The 21,416-nt window shown below is 40.1% G+C and overlaps 1 protein-coding gene across 1 annotated transcript; it reads left to right on the top strand.

Annotated features, from left to right (window-relative positions):
- Positions 1–397: 397 nt before the first annotated feature.
- On the top strand, positions 398–17,831 carry FUCA2 (alpha-L-fucosidase 2). The gene is made up of 7 exons (XM_057738565.1): positions 398–968; positions 4,708–4,895; positions 8,251–8,590; positions 9,886–10,096; positions 10,457–10,647; positions 15,807–15,915; positions 17,145–17,831. Exons 1-7 carry the CDS (start codon positions 751–753, stop codon positions 17,283–17,285), a joined length of 1,398 nt encoding a protein of 465 aa, XP_057594548.1. The 5' UTR covers positions 398–750; the 3' UTR covers positions 17,286–17,831.
- Positions 17,832–21,416: the final 3,585 nt, after the last annotated feature.

The following is a 21,416-nucleotide window of genomic DNA, read 5'->3' as shown; positions in this document are numbered from 1 at the left end:
CATCCAAGCCTGAAGATTTCTTAAACATTCATTTCACTGGTTTCATCTGTCTTAGATCACTTTGTTTTCTACTGCAGTGGTTCTCAAAGTTTGGTGCTCCAACCAGCAAAATCAGCATCATCTAGAATTTGGTTAGAAATGCAAATTCTGGGGCTCTAACCTGAATTGGAAACTCCTGGAATTTCACCTGATACAGACTCCAGTTGACAGCCACAGTTCTAAACATACCCAGGACCTTGCAGGGTGGGAGCGGGGTGTAAAATGCAGAGGCTGAGAAACATGTGGGTTCTCCCGTGCCCCCGACCAGGGAGGGACTGGATGACCCTGCTGCGGTTCCCGCCTTGGGCTCCAGGGCCACGGTTCCACCCAGGCTGGCCTGTCGCGTGCCTTCTCCGGCGGTTTCTGGAAGGGTTCTGCCGCTTGAGCGGAGAGGCGCTCCCAACAGGTCCCTGAGCCGGCCTCATTTTTTTCTCCACTGAGCGGAGAGACTAGGAGGCTGAGCTGAGCAGCCTCGGGGCTGGCTTTGGGGTAATACTGGCCTCCTTAGTTAGGCAAGTGAGTGATGCAGGCCTCCTGAGGTCGTTCTGTTCCAGCGCCTGGACCGCGGCCCCCCCATCCCAGCGGGGAGGGTGCCTTTGTCCCAGGACCGCTTGGTCAGGTGACCGTGGCGGCTCGTACTCAGACGGGGACGCGGAAGGACGAGCGCTCGGGAGGCCGCGGGCGTGCGGACAGGACGGCGGACGCGGGGCCATGCGGTCCCCGAAGCTGCCCGGGCTCGCGCTCCCGCTGCTGTCGCTGCAGCTGCTGCTGCTGCCGCCGGGTCCCGCTGGCGGCGCCGCGCGCTTCGACCCCACTTGGGAGTCCCTGGACGCCCGCCCGCTGCCCGCCTGGTTCGACCAGGCCAAGTTCGGCATCTTCATCCACTGGGGTGTGTTCTCCGTGCCCAGTTTCGGGAGCGAGTGGTTCTGGTGAGCGCGCCTCCCTCCGGCTCCTCTGACCCCGCTTTGCTCCCCACTGGCCTCTGGCCGCGACCCAGACCCCAGCCTGTACCGGCTTGTTTTGCCCACTAGTCAGTTTCACTCCGGCTGTTTTAACCGCGTTTAGCATTTCCGGGTGTTAAATGTATGACTGACTGTGTAAGTGGTTCGTCCTGGGTGAACACCGAATTTTTCTTCCTTGTGACTGCAAGAGTTGTCAGACATTTACTGTGACTCTGGCTTCCCAGCTTCTTGATAGTTGCACGTAGCAATTTGTAGTATCACTCTGTATCCACCGAATGACTACAACAGAAAATTAATCGACTGTGTGGGGTCATGTTGTGAAGCGTGGGCCTAAACTGCAGTCCTTGTGCTTAGAGAGTCAGACTCCTTGTCCCTCGCTGTTCTGCTGCTACCTGCCATTTTTCAGTTGTTCTGCCATGAAGTATGGTTTAAACATAAATTCATGGGTGTGTGAGACTTCTGTTCATTTGGGCATTCACTGGCACTTCAACCTTAACATGTTACCACATGTGGCTCAAGGAACAATTAAGAAGAAAAAAAGGTTCTAGAATGTTAACCCTAAAAACCCCAAAATATTAATAGACCACTGTGTTAAAAGTGCTGCACAAAAATTGCTCATTAGATTTTACCTTGAGATCTATGTAAAAATGTGCATGCAATCCCTTACAACTTTGAAGTGTCTCACTTACCTTTCCTGATGAAATACTTCAGGTATTTTAAGTTCTTCAAGATAGAAATGTTATTTTTTTGTATGTATACATATACACATACACATAATTCACATATATCATATATTCCTAAGTAAGATAAGAAAAACAATGAGTATTTAAATCTACTTTATACTATACACGTAGTGTATGACAAATTTAATATATACAGTATATGTTAGATACGTCAACTGAAAAAAAAAAATAAGCCCAATGTGAGAGTTGTGGGTTAAGTTTTGTGTGGGGCAAAATGAGAACTAGAGCCGGGGAGACAGCCTCTCAGAGAGCTCTGAGGAGCTGCTCTGGAGGGGTGGGGGGAGGCGAGTACAGGTGATTTTGGGGAAGGCGGAGATGTGCTGTCGCCACACATTCTGGCGGAGAGTCACCGCTGGTTACGAGAAGGGTTCTGCCGGTCACCAGGAGCCCATGTCTCCCTTAATGATTTTAGTGCTTTTCTAGATATGAGGAGATGCAAGGACTTGGGCTCATAAAATCTTCTCCTGAAAAATATCTCACTACCTGAAGGCCTGTTCTGCCAGTTTTTCCTAGACACAGAGTGCCGCATTCCTGATCTCCACCCTGAACTCCTTTCAGGGTGTGTCGAAGGTCAGCCACTGCAGTGGGTAGCAGCTTTATTCTAATAGAACCAGAAGGCAAGTGACAACTTTTAGTTGGCAGATACAATACAGAGTATAAGCTCTATATTGTATTAACATTACACTGTAAACATTGTATCACTTTCTATAAAGAGATTGACTATGTGCAACCAGTAACTTTTCTTAATCAGTTTGGCCAGTTGATGTAAAAGAACTATATAAACTATGGAGAACTATTCGTGTGCTCTTTTGAAATCAACTTGGAAACCAAGGGACTCTTTCTTCCCATAACATGTATTACCAGACATATTTGCTTCAGGATGTTATCAATCTTTCTTTGCAAGTTTTGTGCTGTAGGCATATTGAGTTTATTTTTCAAATGTTTCAGATTAGGAAAGTACCTAAATTAACAGATTTCTTCCTCTTATATTAAGATATAATAAATTATACTTTAAGTTGCCATTTTGTTCAACTGGGAAGATGAGGTAAATATATATTTGGTGCTGGGAGAGGATTTGATGTTTGTTAATTGAAACTAGTGCTCTGTGCAAAACAGCTAGTTTTGAGTCACCTTATTCTTTGCAGTGGTTAACTTTTTATTTCCTACCAATGAACATAACGTTGTTTGTTTTGACTTAGAACAAAGATAATTCTCATACAAAACAGCGTATGTTTTTGATGGTCTGGAAGTGCAATAACTCTATCGAAGATCCTTTAATAATCTATAGTTTCCCTTTGTGTCCCCTCTAAATCTCTGCTCCCCACTCCAGTTTGACCTGGGGCAATCAACAGTAGAGATGAGTATATCTGACTCTCCTTAATGGCAGTTCAAAACCAAATATAAATGATGGGCTGTTTACCATAAGTGCCTCTTCTCATCTCTGTTAGTATGAAATTTGAGAAGTGACTCTACAATTGAGGATGCAGGTTCAAATTAGATGTATTAGGAGAAAATAGAAATCGCTTATCTTTTAACTTTCTGACTGTCCCAGTTTCTCTTTTGTAGTTCTATTTAAAAGGTAACAATGCATCATGGATCAATTAGGATACTTTCATTTCAAGCTGTAGAAAAACCAAATAAAAGGTATAATAATAGGGGTTTGTTACTATAGCTAATGAGAAATTTAGAGGTAGTTGGCTCATTGATGAAATCAAAGACCTAGGCTCTTTCTGTTATCCTCAGCTGGTTGACTTGTCCTGTCATGGTCACATGATGGTGGCCAGGCATCACTTCATGCAACCTTGTCCAAAGGCAGGTTGTATCTCTATTAGGAAACCATTCCCAGAATCTTCCAAGTTGGCTTCCCCTCAAGTTCCATCAGCCAGCATGGGTCAGGTGTCCATGTGGTAGCTGTGATGGAAACTGGGAAAGTATGTATCTGACTCTAGGGCAGGTAAAGAATAGTGCCTGTGACATATCCTGTCCTTCAGTGAACGCTTCTCAGCAAGAATAACCTCTTGATCATCTTTGGGGATGTAGTGCTGATTATGAATTTTCTCATCCCTTAGAAACACTCTTATGAAAGGAGTGGTAGAAGGAAGAGTGGAAGGTAGGTCAGAGATGGGGCTTGCATCTGTTCCATGAGTATAAGATTACTGCCATGTTTATTTAAAATGTTTACCTAAAAATTATGTTTTTGATGTTGTTTTCCTCCTGAAGCTTTGCTTAGGCAGTTTAGGCCCCATTGCTCAGAATAAATGCATATAACCAGTAATCCTTGAAGGCTGAATCAATATATGAAAACAACAGCATCTTCTTAATTTTACTGTCATCTCCTCCCTCACTTGTTTTCTGCTAGTGAATGTAATACATTTGTATTATGTTTTATGCATATTGTCTTCTTTGAAGCCTTCATCATTTATGTTACAAAGGACTAACTATGTAAAGATACTACATTTTGCAATTTAAAAGTGAAGAATTAAGAGCTTATGGGTGGCTGGGTTGTCTAGAATGTTCTGGTTGATGAGCTGAGTGGAGTTCACAGAGGGATAGATGGAAAACTATGAAAGCTTACAGAAGCTTTCTTTAAGGTGAAGTCAGACTAAATGGGGAAGTGAGGAAGAAAATCTTGGTAATATCTGAGTAAGAGGGATTTAGAAAAGGGAGCTGTGGCAGTTACAGTTGACTCTTGAACAGCACAGGTTTGGTCCACTTCTATGTGGATTTTTTTTCCAATAAATACACAATTAGCCCTCTATATTCTAGGGTTTTGCATCTCTGAATTTTCATCCACGGTTGCTTGAACTGGATATGGAGGGCTGACTGCACTATGCCATTTTATATAAAGGACTTGGGCACCCACAGAGTTTGGTATCTGCTGAGGCTCCTGGGGTACGAGGGATTACTGTATTTCAAATGTTTCTGTGTATGCTGCTTATATGCTGTTCCCTTCATCCCCTTAGGTGGTATTGGCAAAAGGAAAAGATACCAAGTTATGTGAACTTTATGAAAAATAATTACCCTCCTGATTTCACATATATCGATTTTGGACCACTATTTACAGCAAATTTTTTCTCTGCGAACCAGTGGGCAGATATTTTACAGGCGTCTGGTGCCAAATACGTTGTCTTAACTTCCAAACATCATGAAGGTAAGTATGGAGAATATTTGCAAATACTGACAGGGGTTATGAAATGTAAAGTCGTTCTTTTAGAAGAAGATACTAAAGCAAGGTCATCCACATGAAATCAGAGTTTTCCCTTAGGAGCAATCGTAAGTGGCTACTGACGTTTTCTTGTAATTTAACAGACCACGTGTTCCATCCAATTAAGAGGCACTAAATATGCAGAAAGATCATACCCTCCGCGTAACAGAGAAAAAATGGAAACTGATCACATTTTGTTATATGCATATTTAACAAATTTCCATTAATTTCCAAGTAATCCAAGATTTGATTAAAGCTATTTGAAGTGGGACGTGGGTTGCAGGTCAAAGTTTGTAATTGGAATTCCATTCTTTCCTTTCTTTCCACCTCTGTAATGCATTCTGGGAAGGTGCCCTGGGGATTATTTTGCTGTAGTTTTGTATCATGACTGACACACAAGGTGGTACTTTTGGCCAACTCTTATATGGCCCAATTGAGGACAGTTTGCTAGTGATGAAAATGATATAGGTCACTGGAAAGACCAGGATTATGGAGCTGTAATGGTTGCCCAGAAATATTAGAGATGGAAGAATATCTCAGAGGAAACATAGTGGTTGCATTAGGGTTTTCCAGAGAAACAGAACAGGAAGTGTAATATGTGTAAAAAGATTTATCATAACAAATTGGCTCATGCAACCATGGAGACTGAGAAGTCCGGACCCAAGACAGCCAGTTGTATAGTTCCAGTCTGAGTCCAAAGGCCTGAGAACCAGGAGAGTGGATGATTTAGGTTCCTGTCCAAGTATGAGTCCAAAGGCGGGAGAAGACTGATGTCTCAGCTCAAAGACATGCAGAGGGAAAGAATCCTTTCTTAATCAGACTTTTGTTCTATTTAGGGCTTCAACGGATTCAATGCCCTCCCCACCCACACTGGGGAGGGCAATCTTCTTTACTTATTAGTCTACCTATTCAAATATTACTTTCATCTAGAAACACCTTCAGGAACATATCCTAAATGATGTTTAACCAAATACCTGGGCACCCAGTGGCCCAATGAAGTTGACACAAAATTAACCATTATAACGATCTCAGATTAATAGGCTAGATTACCATTACCATTCCAGTATCTGCAAGATCAAGGAAGCATCAGCAAATTACTAGTGTTCCAACAGCATGTTAATAATTAGACAGTTTTTTTTGCATAGCCATCTTTGCCTTAGAATAAAAATTTTTGCCTCATTATTTTCTCCAGGGATAGGTAGGGGATTAGAAGGGAAGAAACAAAACCCAAAATAAGGATTTATCTTAGAATATTTTTCTCTTTGGCCACATTCTAGTGGCTTAATGATTCTCTCCTATGGATGTTTCTCAGGTTGAGATGGATATTTATAAAGTGTATTTGCTTGTGAACATGTTGATTTCCTGATGTCTAGGAACTTCTCCAAGCTGTATGGCACAAAGTATTACATAGTGAACTTATTTGAAAACAAAACAAAACAACTCTTAATCACAGTGTGAGGACAGATGATGTAGCCCACATTTATAAACTTTCTAGGATCCTTGTTAGAAGTTTCATGCTTATGGAGGAGACCCTGCTAAGCCTGGTTAGGTGGGAAGACCACTGTGTGAGTTTCTGGTGGTGCTACTGAACTGAAGACCTGTGTGGTTTTAGTACCTCCAGACATTAGTGCCTGTCAAGTTGAAACATTTTGAATAAGACTTTAAAATATCATGGACAATGCTTTGAAGCTTACCACAAAGGTCTTTAGAGCCAGTGTGAGCTCTTTTAAAAGCTTCTTCAAAGTGAATCTAAAGAGTGTGTCGGAGACTCCCCTGGTGGCACAGTGAAAGAATCTTCCTTCCAGTGCAGGGGAGACGGGTTCCATCCCTGATCTGGGAAGATCCCACATGCTGCGGAGCAACTAAGCCCGCATGCCGCAACTACTGAAGCCCACGTGTCTGGAGCCTGTGCTCCACCACAAGAGAAGCCACCGCACTGAGAAGCCTGCGCACCACAACGAAGAGTAACCCCCACTTGCCACAATTAGAGAGAGCTGGCACGCCACAATTAGAGAGAGCTGGCACACAACAACGAAGACCCAACAGAGCCAAAAATAAATAAATAATAAAACCAGAAAACAAACAAAAAAAGTGTGTCCATCATAGACTTGTCCCAATTTTAAGAGTAGTGTTATACCAAAGCACCTGATGTGTGGCTGTTCTCAAAGATTCTTTTAGATTTTAGTGGGACAATACCAGTATTTATGTTCCTAGATGCTAACAAAAATGTTGTCTTTTATATTATTTCTTAAGTATTTCAGTTTATATAGCGCTTCTGTGGTTTTTATATAGAAAAACCAGCAATCTAAATGCAAATTCCTTTTAAAATATGAATTATTTCAAAGTGCTTGTGTAAAGTCAGACATTCTTCTTACCCATTTAGTTAGTAGATAATTCACTTTTAGGTAATTTAAAGCACAACGTCCAAGCTTATGATTTTAGAGTAGCATGAGATTACAAATGGTGGGTGCATTTCTCCTGGGGAAAGTACAGAACTACTGGGGAATAGTACCCCACACCCACCTTGGTTAAATGAATAATGAGGGGAAAGGAGATTTAGTACTACACATGGATTGCCAGTGTTCTAAGAATCATACTATAATAAAATAAAGAATCCTAAAGCCAGGGAATATGCTTTAGTCTTTGGTTTAGGAGACAGATCTTGCAGGAGTGCATCTCAGGATCTTCACTGTAAGTAGTATTAGTCATTGTTTAGCATAGTAGACATGGAAGATGTTCCTATCTCAGCTGTGATCTGCGAGTGTTGATTGTTGGTTTTGCGCTAGACGCTGTGCTTAGCCATTGGCTGAGGATAAAGCGGGGAACACTGCAGGTATGATGCTGGCCCTCAAGGAGTTTATAGTCTAAGAGGGAGGATACAGGAGCTGGATCAGACTATACAGACCTTATGGGGTAGCCTGAGATTTGCTTTAAAATCGTCTCGGTGCTATTTTGTTTAAATTCTCATTTGTTTCTTGTATGAAAGCAAAATATATACTATGGAAAAAATTGTCACATGGCACTTGTTTGTAGAAACAGTTATTCATATTACACATCACGTGTACTTCCTCTGAAATTTGCAGACATTTTTATTATTTTTCTGGCCACACTGTGGGGCTTGTGGAAACTCAGTTCCCCAACCAGGGACTGAACCCGTGCCCTTGGCACTGAAAGTGCGGAATCCTGACCACTGGACCGCCAGGAAATTCCCCCTATGTAATTTGTTTTGGTGTTTGTATATGTGGAAATTTACTAAAACAGAATCGATATGCTTACAGAGCTTTCTAACATAATGTTTCAGGCTTCACCTTGTGGGGTTCAGAGTATTCATGGAACTGGAATGCTGTAGATGAGGGGCCGAAGAGGGACATCGTCAAGGAACTTGCAGTAGCCATTAGGAACAGGACCGACCTGCGCTTTGGACTGTACTATTCCCTTTTTGAATGGTTTCATCCGCTCTTCCTTGAGGATGAATCCAGCTCATTCCAGAAACGACAATATCCAGTGTCTAAGATGCTGCCCGAGCTCTACGAGTTAGTGAACCAGTATCAGCCTGAGGTCCTGTGGTCGGATGGTGATGGAGGGGCCCCAGATACCTACTGGAACAGCACAGGCTTCCTAGCCTGGTTGTACAATGACAGGTGTGTGTTATTAGATTGCTGTCATGACCTTAAACATTCCTAATACTTGTATAACATTTTAATTCCCTTGCTTCTTGAAATATTTCCTTTCAGGCTCATTTGTGGTATGGGGGAGGAAATCATTGTAAATCATGCTTATTAAATATATCCATATTTACTCAAGTTAATCAACAGTTACAACTCAATAGTCTGGTTTTGAAATCAGACTAAAAAATCACAGGATCAAGAACTTTGAAGACATGAATTTTGAGGGTCCCTGTTTTCATCGCCTCTTCTGGGACAGCTCTGTTGATTCATCAGTGTTTCTGATGATGTGCTTTTCAATCCCTCTAATTGCTTCTTTTCATCCTTTTACCTTTGATAATCTTTGCTGCTCAGACAATGGCACCCTTGTCCGTCTCCTCTTTTTCCCTCATGGTCAGCATTTCACCTCTTCCTGTTCTTTCCTCTTGCTTTCTAACATATTCCAAGCTGTCCCGTTAGAACAGGGAGTTCTGGCTGAACTCCTCTATAAGGCTTACACTATATGAACCAAATTTATGTTTGTAACTCGTTGAAAATACTTGGTATTGTGCTATGAAATCAGGGAGTGTCCTGCCTGTGTTCTCTGGGCCCACAAAGGGTGCACATACAAGTACTCTAGAGAGCTCTTGATATGTAACCCAGTCTCTTTAGGTACGCCTTCCAAAAGGAAAGACTGGGAGCCCTCCACTTCAGTTTGTGAACCAAAATGATCAGGAGGTACCACCTGCTATGATGAATGATTTCGTGGGGATATTTCAGGCCACAGTAAATTCCATGATAACAGTCAACTTTCCTGAGATTTTTCAATATTAGGCACAATTATAAGAGAAAGAAAGGCTAGAATTTATGTAGGAGATGATTCAGTCCTAGGTGAGAAGAATGTCTTGAGTGTAAATTAATTTTAGCTATCTTTCACCGTATGTGGGTGGGGAGAACCTTCAAATAATAATATGATACTCTTATACGTGCTGGGTGCGCTGCGCACTGGGCTAGGTGTTCTACATAAATTAGTTCTGTTCTAATAATAGGTGAGGAAATTGATTATTCAGAGGAGTTAGGTAACTTGCTCTAGGACAGGTAGCTTAGAAGGTGATAGGCAAGGACTACAATCTCCCCAGGTCTATTTGACTTCAGAACCGTGGGCTTTGTATTATATTCCACTATGGTTATTTTCCAGGAGTGGATTTCAGTCAGACCTCTTTCCAGTGACATTGCTTTTGTGTAAACATGTTTTACTTTTTGTTTAAAAAAAATCATCCTTTTCATTTCAGCCCCGTTCGGGACACAGTGGTTACCAATGACCGTTGGGGAGCTGGTAGCATCTGTAAGCATGGTGGCTACTATACCTGCAGTGACCGTTATAACCCAGGACATCTTTTGCCACATAAGTGGGAAAACTGCATGACAATAGACAAATTTTCCTGGGGCTATAGGAGGAATGCTGGAATCTCTGACTATCTTCCAATTGAAGAATTGGTGAAGGTACAGTAAAATGTCTGCTGGCCATTATGGTAATATCTGTAGTAGTGCAGGTGTGTGTGAGATTTTTTTTTTTTTTTTGGCTGTGTGGCATGTGGGATCTTAGTTCCTTAACCAGGGATCAAACCCGCACCCCCTGCATTGGAAGTGTGGCGTCTTAGCCATTCGACCACCAAAGAATTACTTTTTCTAAATTGTATAGCTCAGTGGCCTATAAACACAGGACATTACTCTTTTTTCTGTGTGTGTTCTCCTAGATGGTAACTATATATATATGTCTAAGTCCATAAATACAACATGTTAACACATTCATGATGGAATTGCTTTCTTTCTCTAAGAACTATATTTATTCTTAATTTTTAGCAACTTGTAGAAACAGTTTCATGTGGAGGCAATCTTTTGATGAATATTGGGCCCACACAAGATGGCACCATTTCTGCAATTTTTGAGGAGCGATTAAGGCAAATGGGGACCTGGCTAAAAGTCAATGGAGAGGCCATCTATGAAACCCACGCTTGGCGATCCCAGAATGACACTGTCACCCCAGATGTATGGTACGTACTATTAGCTAGAGGAAGGCAGTTAACATTTCCCAGAGATAAAGAGAACACTATAATAAAAAAGGAAATGGATGAATGCCCACCTATACAAAACACACTTTATTAACTTTACTTACGCTAGAAGAAATTAGCATATTTTAAAACACTCATCAAACTGTGCTGAAATCATCTCTAGATTCCTCCAAATTGTGGACAAATTTTAGGGAAAAATATTCATCTCTTAGAAAAATTGTAGGCCATTCAGAAAAAAGAAAAGAAATGATGAGCAATTAATCCAAGAGACTTCTGGTTTAGTCAGGTAAAGTCTAACTTTTGCAGGTGTTACGTTGCATCAGATTAGCAGGAGGGTTGGAAGGGCAGAAAACATATTAAAAATCAGCTCAAATCACAGCATTATTTAAATTGATTAAAACTCTTATAGCTTATTCCTATTATTCTACTAAATCGAAACCTGAAGTTTCTTTAAAATTCATCATCTTAACTGGCTAACTTTTCTTTTAACTAGTATCTCCTATAAAAGCCCTGCCTCAGGTCCTGTCTGAGCTTTCGAAAGTTCTGTGGGCCAGTGAGTCAGATTCTGCCAACATGGTGGTTTCTGATGTGGCGTCTCAACGTATATAAATAAGAGTAGTGTTAGTGAAGCTCTAAAAATCCACCTTGTGTTGCCACCAAAGTGAATACAGCCTGATCAAGTATATATCAAAAGATGGGACTAAATAATCTTTCTTGAACTTATGACTTAGAACAAGTTGTCAATTCATTGAAGAAAATGAAGTAAGGCAGTCTACACAGAAGCAACTAACTACAGAATTTTAGAATGTTGGGTCTGGGAGAAGCCATAGGAGAACTCAGAACCAATCTTTCATCTTACAGAGGCTAGTTTAAATTTGGTTTTAGATTTTGCCTCTGTGCTTATATTTGACTATGAGGGTGTCTGGTCTGGGACTTGACAAGTATTAACCATTATTTCATTGTTTTCTTTCAATAAGTAAAGACCAAAGCCAAACTACTTAACAAGACCTATAAAGCCATACCTGTCTCCACTGCACCAAGCCCAGGTGGCCCGCTCTCCCCTCCTCACTGGAGGAGCTCTCCCTACCCAGGTTCATCGTGTGTGCTTCTCCTCCTGCCCCTCCCAGGACCATCCTTGAAATCCTTTGAGATTTTAGCCCTGGCTCACTGTCAGTGTCCCCAGAACTACTCTAAATTCTTAGGGATTTTAATGTCTGTATTGATGGCTCTTCTAATTTGCTGGCCCCTCCTTTCCCGAACCTCCTCTCTTCTAAAGATCCTGTCTGCTTCTTTTGGTTGTATCTTAGACCTTGCATTTCCAATTGTACTCCTTGCATGATCTCAGTCGGAAGCATTCCACTGCCTAACTCCAACCTCTTATGTTCCAGCTCACTTCAGCTTCCAAAGGGATCTGCCATCTTTGGTTCTGTCACTTTTTCTCTGTCCCTCATGCCTCAGCCCTCTCCTGTCTTTTCTTCTTACTGATCCAGGTCAGATTCTGTCCATCACTCCAGTGCATCCACCCTCACCCCCTTAACTCGCTTCCTCTGTCGTGCTCAGTAAAACTCAACTTTGATTAAATTCAGCTCCACTTATTCCATGTCTGCCCCTGGGCAGCTAAATGTGAGTAGAAATACACACACACACACACACACACACACACACACACACACACACGTCACATGGTCTCACTTTTGGCTTTAAAGCAAACCTCTGTATCTTGAATCCCATCCCAGATTATCCACTTAAGGGTATTATTCTAGCACTTCTCCCCATTTGCTCCTCATCTTCAACGTCCCCTCTTTATTAGCTCCTTTCCTATCAGCATAAAAGCCTGTTATTTTTTTCATCTTAAAATTCTTTTGACCCTACTTAGATCTCCAGCTACTTTCCCATTTCTCTATTTTACTTTATAGTAGAACATCTTGAAAGAATGGTTTTGCTTGCTATTTCCAACTTCTTGCTCCAGTTTTCCTCCTGAGCTCACTCTGGTCAAACTTCCACCCCACACTCTGTAAAATCCTGGTTCTCCGGGCCCGTAGGAACCTCTCCCTCACCAAACCCAGAGTCAGCCCCAGTCCCTATTATCCGAGCATTTGCCGCAGACGATTGCCGTCTCTTTGTCTTCACTCTACCTATCGCAGTTCCTTCTTCGTCTCCTTTGTGGGTTCCCCCTCCTGTCCCAAACCACTAAACCTTGAAGTGCCCTGAGGCTCAGCCCTTGGACTTCTACTTGCTATCTTAATTCCCTGGGTGATCGCATCTATTTTCATGGCTTTAAATGGCATACTGATGACCTCTATAGTACAAATGTCTTTCTTCAACTCCAGGCGCATATATTCAACTTCCTAGTCAACATCTCTCCACTTGGAAATATAAGCATCTTAAACTTGTTGTGTCCAAATCTTAGGTCCTTAAAATTTTGCTCTAAAGTAGCTCCACCCACGGTCTCCCCCATCTCAGTTAATGGTGGCTTCATCCTTTTAGGTGGTTGTCAGGCTCAAAACTTTGGAGTCCTTAACTTCCCTTTCTTTTACATCCCACAGCCAAGGCATCGGCAAATATCCTCATCTTTATCTTTGAAATATATCTGGAATCTGACCACTTCTTATCTTCTCTCATCCTCTTAGTCTTCATTGTCTCTCCCCTGGATTATTTCTGTAGGTTCTTATCTGATATATTTCCATCCTTGCTCCTTTAATCTGTCTGCCACAAAACCTTTTAAATAATAAGTCAGGTTATGTCACTCTCATGCTCAAATTCCTGCAATGGCTTTCAGTCTTAGAGAAAAAGCCAGGACTTGCAAAAGCTTATAAGTTCCTACAATAACGAGTACCTTGTTGTCTCGGTGATCTTGTTGGCTATCATGCTATCCTTCATTTCTTCTCCTTCAGCCACTCTGCCCTCCTTGCTGTTGTATCAACAGGCCAAGCATACTGTTGCATTGGGACATCTGTGCTTGCTATTCTGTCTTCCTCTAAATACGCACATGATTCTTCCTCATGTCCTTCAGGTCTCCTCCATGCTACCTCCTCAAAGAGGTCTTCCCTGACTGTTCTATTAAAATAACACCCAGATCCCTTTTTTTCAACCTAGTGTTGACCTAAAATAAACAGACTGCCGGTTATTTCTCCAGCAAAAATGGGTTTATTTGGGATGAGCAAAGAATTGTAATTTGGGGACTGCAACCATGGCAAGCCACATGCAAGTCCCTGCGCAGCAAGGGAAGGAGAACTCTTTTAAAGGGGGAAAAGGAAGTAGGGAGGGCTGTAGTAGACAAAGAGTGCAAGGCCTTTCATTGGCTGAGTTGTTGCCAGGAGCGAAGAGCAGTCTGCCTTCTTCCTGGTGGGCTCTGCCATTATTGCAGGGCATGCGAGTGCCCCCTTTTGGTCTCCTGACTCTGTTTTAATCGAGGTTTCTGTTTATTAATGTTTACACTAGCATGCTCTATTATTCTTACTGGGCTTTCGTTTTCTCCATAACACTTAATCATCTCCTGACATATATTTTTTTGCTCATTCTAATTTTTTCCACTGCATGTAAGCTCCATGAGGACAGGGACTGCGTTCAGTGCTATGTCTCCAGCTCTGAAACAGTCGTCAACATTTTAAGATGTCAATAAATATTTGTCAAATAATTGAGTGAAACAATGAATGAATTCTGTTTTCTTTGTCTAGACTTTTCTTACCTTTTCCCTTTTGCTCATTCATCTTTCAGGTCTCAGATTAAATGTCATTTTCTTGGAGAGGCTTCTTGCTAATGGTTATTTCCTAAAAAGATGACTTTATTATAACCTTTCAACTTCCTCTTATTTCATAGTGCTTATAAAAATTCACACATATATTACTTGTATGATTATTTAATGTCTCTCTTCTTCACCCTAGTCTAAGATTTACAAGAACAAGAACTAAGTATGTTTTGTTTCCTCTTGTATTGCTAACACCAAGCACGGTACTGGGCCTGGCATTGACAGATACAGAGCTGTTGAGTGAAGGATTATGCAGGTTTGATCAGCAGGTGGAAAGCCATCTATTCTTGCATCTCACCGTCTTTGCTCACATTCCCCTGCCTGCTTCCAGCTCCATGAGAACAGTCTGATGAAGAAGAGTAGTACTAGAAAAATCTCTGTTCCAAGAACTTCCTTTTAGTAATGGGGAAGTGGGGGAGAGAGGTGCTGTGGTAATTGTGATTTATAATAAGAAATATATATTTGGTCTTTGTCTGTTTCTGGCACAGAGCTCCTAAAACTTGTGGAATTTCCTAAGTGATGAGAGCCATACAGGTGTCTTTTGTTATGTCAGTGAGGTTATTTTGGACACTACCAAAGGGTGAGGGCTGGTTGCCAGGAGACCCGACCATGTAATTAGAGGATTGGAAATTTCAGTCCCACCCACAGCCTCCAGGGAGGGGTGAGAGGGTGGAGGTTGAACCAACCGTCAGTGGCCCATGATGTAATCAATAATGACTAATGAAGCCTCCATAAAAACCCAAAAGATGGGGTTCAGAGAGCTTCTGGATTGGTGCAGGTACAGGGAGTGTGGGGTACCTGGAGAGGGCATGGGACCTCCCTGCCCCTTTCCACATACCTTGCCCTGTGCATCGCTTCCATGTGGGTGTTCCTGAGTTATGTCCTTTTATAACAGACCTGTAATCCAGGAAGTAAAATGTTTCTGTGAATTCTGTGAGCTGCTCTAGAAAATTAATTGAACTTAAGGAGGGGGTTGTAGGAACTGCCAATCTATAACCTGTGGGTCAGAAGCCCAGGTGACAATCCGGACTTGTGACTGGTGCCTGAATTTGGGGAGGGGGCAGTCTTGTAGGACCAAACCCTTAACCTGTGGAATCTGACACTATCTCGGGGGAGATGGTGTCAGAATTGAGTTGGATTGTAGGACACCCAGCTAGTGTCCGAGAATTGCTTGGTGGTGTGGGGAACTTTTCCCCGACACCACACACATACACGGAATTGGGATCAGAACCCTTCTGGGTGTGTTTGATGCTACCATGGGGCTTTTCCCCCTTCCCTCTATTAATAAAAACATAGGGAAATATTTACAAAATGGAAGTATCTCTAAAATAATTCTATATCTGACCCATAAATAATGAGAAATATTACTATGCGTTTTTTCCCTTTTAACCAGGTACACATCTAAACCTAAAAACAAATTGGTCTATGCCATATTTCTTAAATGGCCCACATCAGGACAGCTGTTTCTTGGTCAGCCCAAAGCTACTCTGGGGGCAACAGAGGTAAGAGGGAATTTTGTCTTTATTGTTCCTTTAACTTGCTGACTAGAATATCCTGATGAGGACATAACTTTTAACTTCAGGGTGAGTCTTATATGTGTTCCTCTTATACCTCATAAGAGTAATTTAAAAATGAAGGTTATCAATGTCAATGTTTGGCAAAAGACTTTGAACATTTTCTTTCATTTCGAGAAAAGCCAAACCTATAAAAACAGCTATATTATCTCCATGCATATCAATGAAAATATCTTCTTCACAGTCATTCTGTGTCATTCAGGCTCACTGCATGCATCCAAAATGACTCTTTTCTTAAAACTGGAGTTCAGATCCTTTCCCTGACACCCCACCCCAGAACATACCTGAATAAATATAGGATGTCATAGCCCTACCATTTTAAGTTCATAAAAAATTTGGAGGAAAATTAAAGGTTAATCTCACAGTTGTAACCATCAGCTGTGGCACTGAGTTCACTTTGATATAGCTTATTTTTAAGAAACTGAAATTTTTCTGGGATATGAATTGTCAATATGCTTCTCCTTCCATCAGTTTTCCATATTTCATTTCTAACACTTGTGGCCAATCAGGCAGAAAAGGGATAAGAGTTCAAATCTGATGTTTAATTATAGCTTAGTGACCTGGGCATGACATTATCTTTTTATTTATGTTCTCTTTGGCCACCATTAATACTGTTATTTGAAAGTTCATGGGTTTTGTTTTTGTATTACTCTACATGATAAGCAAAGTTTTCTGGTTCAAAATAACCACAGATGTATAGAAAACTACTTATTTAAATTCACCTTGTATAAGACTAAGAATGTAGAACAATTACAGTAATAATTGATCACATTTAGGTATTATTGATTAGTGGAGGTTATTGCAACATCTGGGGAGGAATGGTGGCTGGATAAGGAAGGTGAGCCTTTCTTCAAACATTCTTTGTGAGAACCAGGCAGGCTTTAGTTGTGCAAATTGGTTCAAGAATAATTTTCTCTACTGTGACACTATTCAGTCTCTACAATTCTTCCCCAAATCCTGCATACTTTCGAGAGTAAAATAGGAGCAAGACAGATGTATGCACTCGTTTTAAAATGGCTTGTGACCCACTAAATAAAAGTAAAAAATGACTCTCCTGTCTACATTGCTTTTTAAGAAATATCAACCACTCCTTCCCAATAAAGTGAGGGAGTCAGAGATACATTTGGAGACATTCATGTGTATGTTTTTAATTTCAGGTTAAACTACTGGGACATGGACAGCCACTTCACTGGACTCCTTTGAAGCAAAATGGCATTACGGTAGAACTACCTCAGCTGACTGTTCATCAGATGCCCTGTAAATGGGGCTGGGCTCTAGCGCTAACTAATGTGACCTGATTTGCAGCAGAGTGCTTCCTGATGCAGTTATGTCCAAGACTAGAATGTTTCAGGTTTCTACAATTGTAGCACACAGAAAAAGCGAATGTAAAATTGGCCAAGAATTTCCTAAATTACTCACATAACTGTTTTAACTCTCCAGTGTTCTTTGCTATCGACATCTCTTCACATTAAATTTATTTCCACGTGTGATTCAGAGGTGGGGATTTTTGTTTTAGAATAGTGAGGAATTGGTAGTGTTAAGAACTGAATTGTGTCTTCTACCAAATTCATATGCTGAAGCCTTAAGCCCGTGTGATTTTAAAGCAGTAACTAAGGTTAAATGAAGTCATAAGGGTGGCACCTTAATACAGTATGAGTGGAGTCCTTATAAGGAGAGGGAGAGCATGGATGCAAGCACACATAGGAAAGACCATGTAAGGATGCAGTGAGAAGGTGGCCATCTGCAAGCCAAGGAGAGAGGCCTCAAGAGAAACCAAACCTGCTGACACCTTGGGCTTTCAGCCTTCAGAACTGTGAGAAAATAAATTACTGTTTCTTAAGGCATCCTATCTGTGTATTTATTATGCCAACCCTAGCAGACTAATATAGGTTCATAGGTACACAATAAATTTGACTTACTGTTTATTTCCAATGCTTACAGTAACTGTCTTTTTATAAAAAAATTTGTCTTTTTTTCCTCTTGGTAATAATATTTTAGTATATATTCTTCCAGGGTTTTTTTTTGGGTGGGTGGGGTGAGGGTGTGGGATTGGAGGTATGGGCCTGTTTTTGTAGGTGGGCTAATATGAGGTCTAATTTAAATTAATAAATTTACTTCCTGTATATGCCTTTAAGCAAAGGAAGTTGAACACCTAGGTGAAAATTAGGAAGTCTATTCAGATCTTCCCTAAGAATGAAGCACGAATAATGCTGACACTGATGTAAATTTAAAGAAACGCTGATTAAAGAACTCACTCCCCTTAACAAAAGATGTTCCACATGGCTAGATCTTTATTTGAAGTGCTACGGGCTTCATTTTGTCAGATTAATCAAAGGCAGACATCTCATTGTTCCCTATAAATGCTTCAAGTAGAGACAGCAATAAAACACTATTCATATTTATTTTCTAAAATCATCTTGAAGTTGAAAATCTTTAAAAAAATTCTTCATTGCTGAAGTTTTCACAACCATCAAAATTTTGAAACCATGCCAAAGTAGTTACACGAGTAAGTACTTTAAGAGTTCTAAATCCCAATTAACATTATAATAGAGGCCCAACAAGGACAGATTTACATGATCCCAAACACTAGACTAAGGAAAAACATAAAAAAGGAAAAATGCCCTCAAACAAACCCAAATAAATAGGGTTAGAAGAATCTTAACATAAAAGTGAGGTCATCTGTTCCTTTGAAGAAAGTATTTTTGAGACTAAAACCTGTCAATCATTTAAATTCCTACCCTGTCCATCTTGACCTTTACAAATAGAGAATATAGAGGGAAAATGGGACTATTTAAGCAAATTATAGTTAGGTATAGGGTTTAGTTAGTGGGTAGCTGTGAGGGAGCTAAATGATAAAATACAGCTCAGCATTCAGAGGTGCTGATAAAATGCTTTGCTAACAACCAGACATTATATATGAAATAGAATGAGATACCAAATTTATTTACAGTATATCTTGCTTATATGTGAAATATATTGTAAGTGGGACTCATAACAAGCATTTAAAAATATTCCATCAAATTCTTAGGATTATCATTGCTATAAAGGGCAATAATTAAAGTAAGGATAAATAAAAATCAGATCTCTCATTACCTATTTTAGGCCAATAGTTCTTATCCCCATAACCAATTAATTCTTTTCCCAGAGTTACTAAATAGGCACAAAATTGACTTGTTTTGAATTTCAGTAACTTCAGATTTTTCTTTAATGATGAGAGAAATATTGAAGGCAAACAAAGCTAGATTATTAGACTGAATGATTTAGACATTGATATCATTTAAAAGATGGATATCACTTTAATAAGATTCTACCTCATTTTCTTATGAGTGCCATATTGAAGCAACAGGATTACTTTAAAAGGTCAGGCTAATCAAATAAATATGAATTAGGACAACAGAAAACAAGACAGATGTCTTGCTTTCTGTTCATTTCGATTTTGTAAGTAAAAGACCTGGTTAGATAAAAACCTTCCTAACTTGCAAACAAATAAATAATTGTTCATATCAAATTTTTATATATACACAGTAACAAACACATTTATACAAGTTTGAAGGAGAAAGTAGAAGCTGTTTTAAGTAACCTCCACTTAACCAACTCGGTAGATTAATGGATGCTTTCCGTCTCCTTGGAAAAACACATTGACTGACGCCTAAGCAAGCTGCACGCTTCAGTGAGCAGGCTACTGTCTGGCACATGCTTCCCCTTGATGTCCACTTGCTGCAATGTATGTTTACCCAGGGTTAGCTGAGTTTGTTACTGTAGTGTGTTGAATAGTGTTCCCCAATAATCCATGTCTACCCAAAAGCTCAGAATGTGATCATACTTGGAAATCGTGTCTTTGCAGATGCAATTAAGGTAAGTATTGAGGTAAGATCATACTGGATGTGGGGGTCACAAACACATAAAAGATAACCACGTAAAGACAGAAGTTGAGATTGGAGTTATGTTGCTACAAGCCAAGGAATACTTGGGGCCATCAGAAGCTGGAAGAGTCAAGAAAGGACTGGAAGGATTCTTCCTTAAGAGTCTTCAGGGGGAGCATGGCCCTGCTGACACCTTAATTTTGGATTTCGAAGCACCAGAATGGTGACAGAATAAATTTCTATTAAGCCACATAGCTAGTGGTAATTTGTTATGGCAGTTCTAGGAAACCAATACAGTTACCAAACTGATTATGCCAGTAGAACTTTTTATCATGTTACCTAAGCAGCTGAAATGAGTGTGAAGAGTTACAGTTTCTGTGAAAACCAAGTTGAATACTTTGGAAAACCTAGATAAAAGTATGGTGCCTTTTTTTTTCCCCTCCAATTTAAACATACTGGTTAATTAATTGTGGCAAAACAGTTCTAAAAGACTGGAGGGAAACAGAGTAAGAATTCTGTACTCCTGGTTTACAACTATATAATGTAATACATGTGATTTGTATAAGAAAGACAATTAGAGAACCCCTATTAGCAGACTTAAACTGAAAAGGTAGAAAAGACCTGGGTCCTACATTCAATAACTGGCAAATAAAGATTACTTATATTTTCAGTTAAAATATCTAAGAATATATATGTTATTTTTTTAATGATACCCTGCTTTAAATGACTTTTTGGATTAACCAAATAACTAAGGGTTCCAGGTAAAAGAATTCCTACTGTACAATTAGAAGACAAATTTGTAATGTCTGAGGCCAATTAGCTTCAAATACATGTGGTTTTTACCTTATCGCTACAACTGCTACAACTCTACAGATGTAGATGATTTCAGGTGGTAATTTTCAGATGATCAGCTTTGTATCCTTACAAGGTCACACCTGTTCAGTCTCAAAACTTCCTTGGATGAAATCCTGGGTTAATATTTTTGGAAGAGATTCATGTCCTATTACACACACATTCACTAATTTTCCAAAATACAGTTTTTCTACCGCCCTATTAGAAAAAACATCATTATATTCTGTCAAATTTTGAAAAAAAGCATTTGCTCTCCTCTCTACTTTTACATGTTTTTTCTGTTGTTGATTATTTTGTGTTTGTTTGTTTTCTGGTTTTTTAAAAAAATATTCTAGGCATAGATTCCCTAGTAGTTGGCTTCAGGCCTAACCTGGCCTTAAAAGAGACTTAATTCATTTACCTTCTACTATTTAGCTATATGTTATATGTTATAGGAACATAAAACAACATAAAACAATGCTACTGAAAATATTCTTATGCCACTGAAAATATATCTAATATAATGATGATACATGATTAATTTATTTCTGCCCTAATTACCCACATAAAGAACTATAGATTTACTAGAACAATGAATTATTTCTTTTCAGAAGGAAATGCTATTTAGTTTTTCTAAACAAATAAAAGCATCAATTACCAGTTAAAATGAAACTTGAAAACTAGCGTAATCTCCAAAAATAACAGCAAAAATGCTATGGTACAAATTAATAGCTG

Source organism: Hippopotamus amphibius, chromosome 6 (assembly GCF_030028045.1).
Source record: "Hippopotamus amphibius kiboko isolate mHipAmp2 chromosome 6, mHipAmp2.hap2, whole genome shotgun sequence".
Taxonomy (NCBI): Eukaryota; Metazoa; Chordata; class Mammalia; order Artiodactyla; family Hippopotamidae; genus Hippopotamus; species Hippopotamus amphibius.
Note: the sequence above shows the minus strand (reverse complement) of the source record. Positions and strands in the feature narration are given on the sequence as shown.

Excerpts from the sequence above, each read along its gene's own strand:
- FUCA2 (XM_057738565.1), top strand. The coding sequence starts at position 751 with ATGCGGTCCCCGAAGCTGCCCGGGCTCGCGCTCCCGCTGCTGTCGCTG. Across the intron at positions 10,097-10,456 it reads CAATTGAAGAATTGGTGAAG|CAACTTGTAGAAACAGTTTC; the intron begins GTACAGTAAAAT and ends CTTAATTTTTAG. Across the intron at positions 15,916-17,144 it reads CTACTCTGGGGGCAACAGAG|GTTAAACTACTGGGACATGG; the intron begins GTAAGAGGGAAT and ends TTTTAATTTCAG.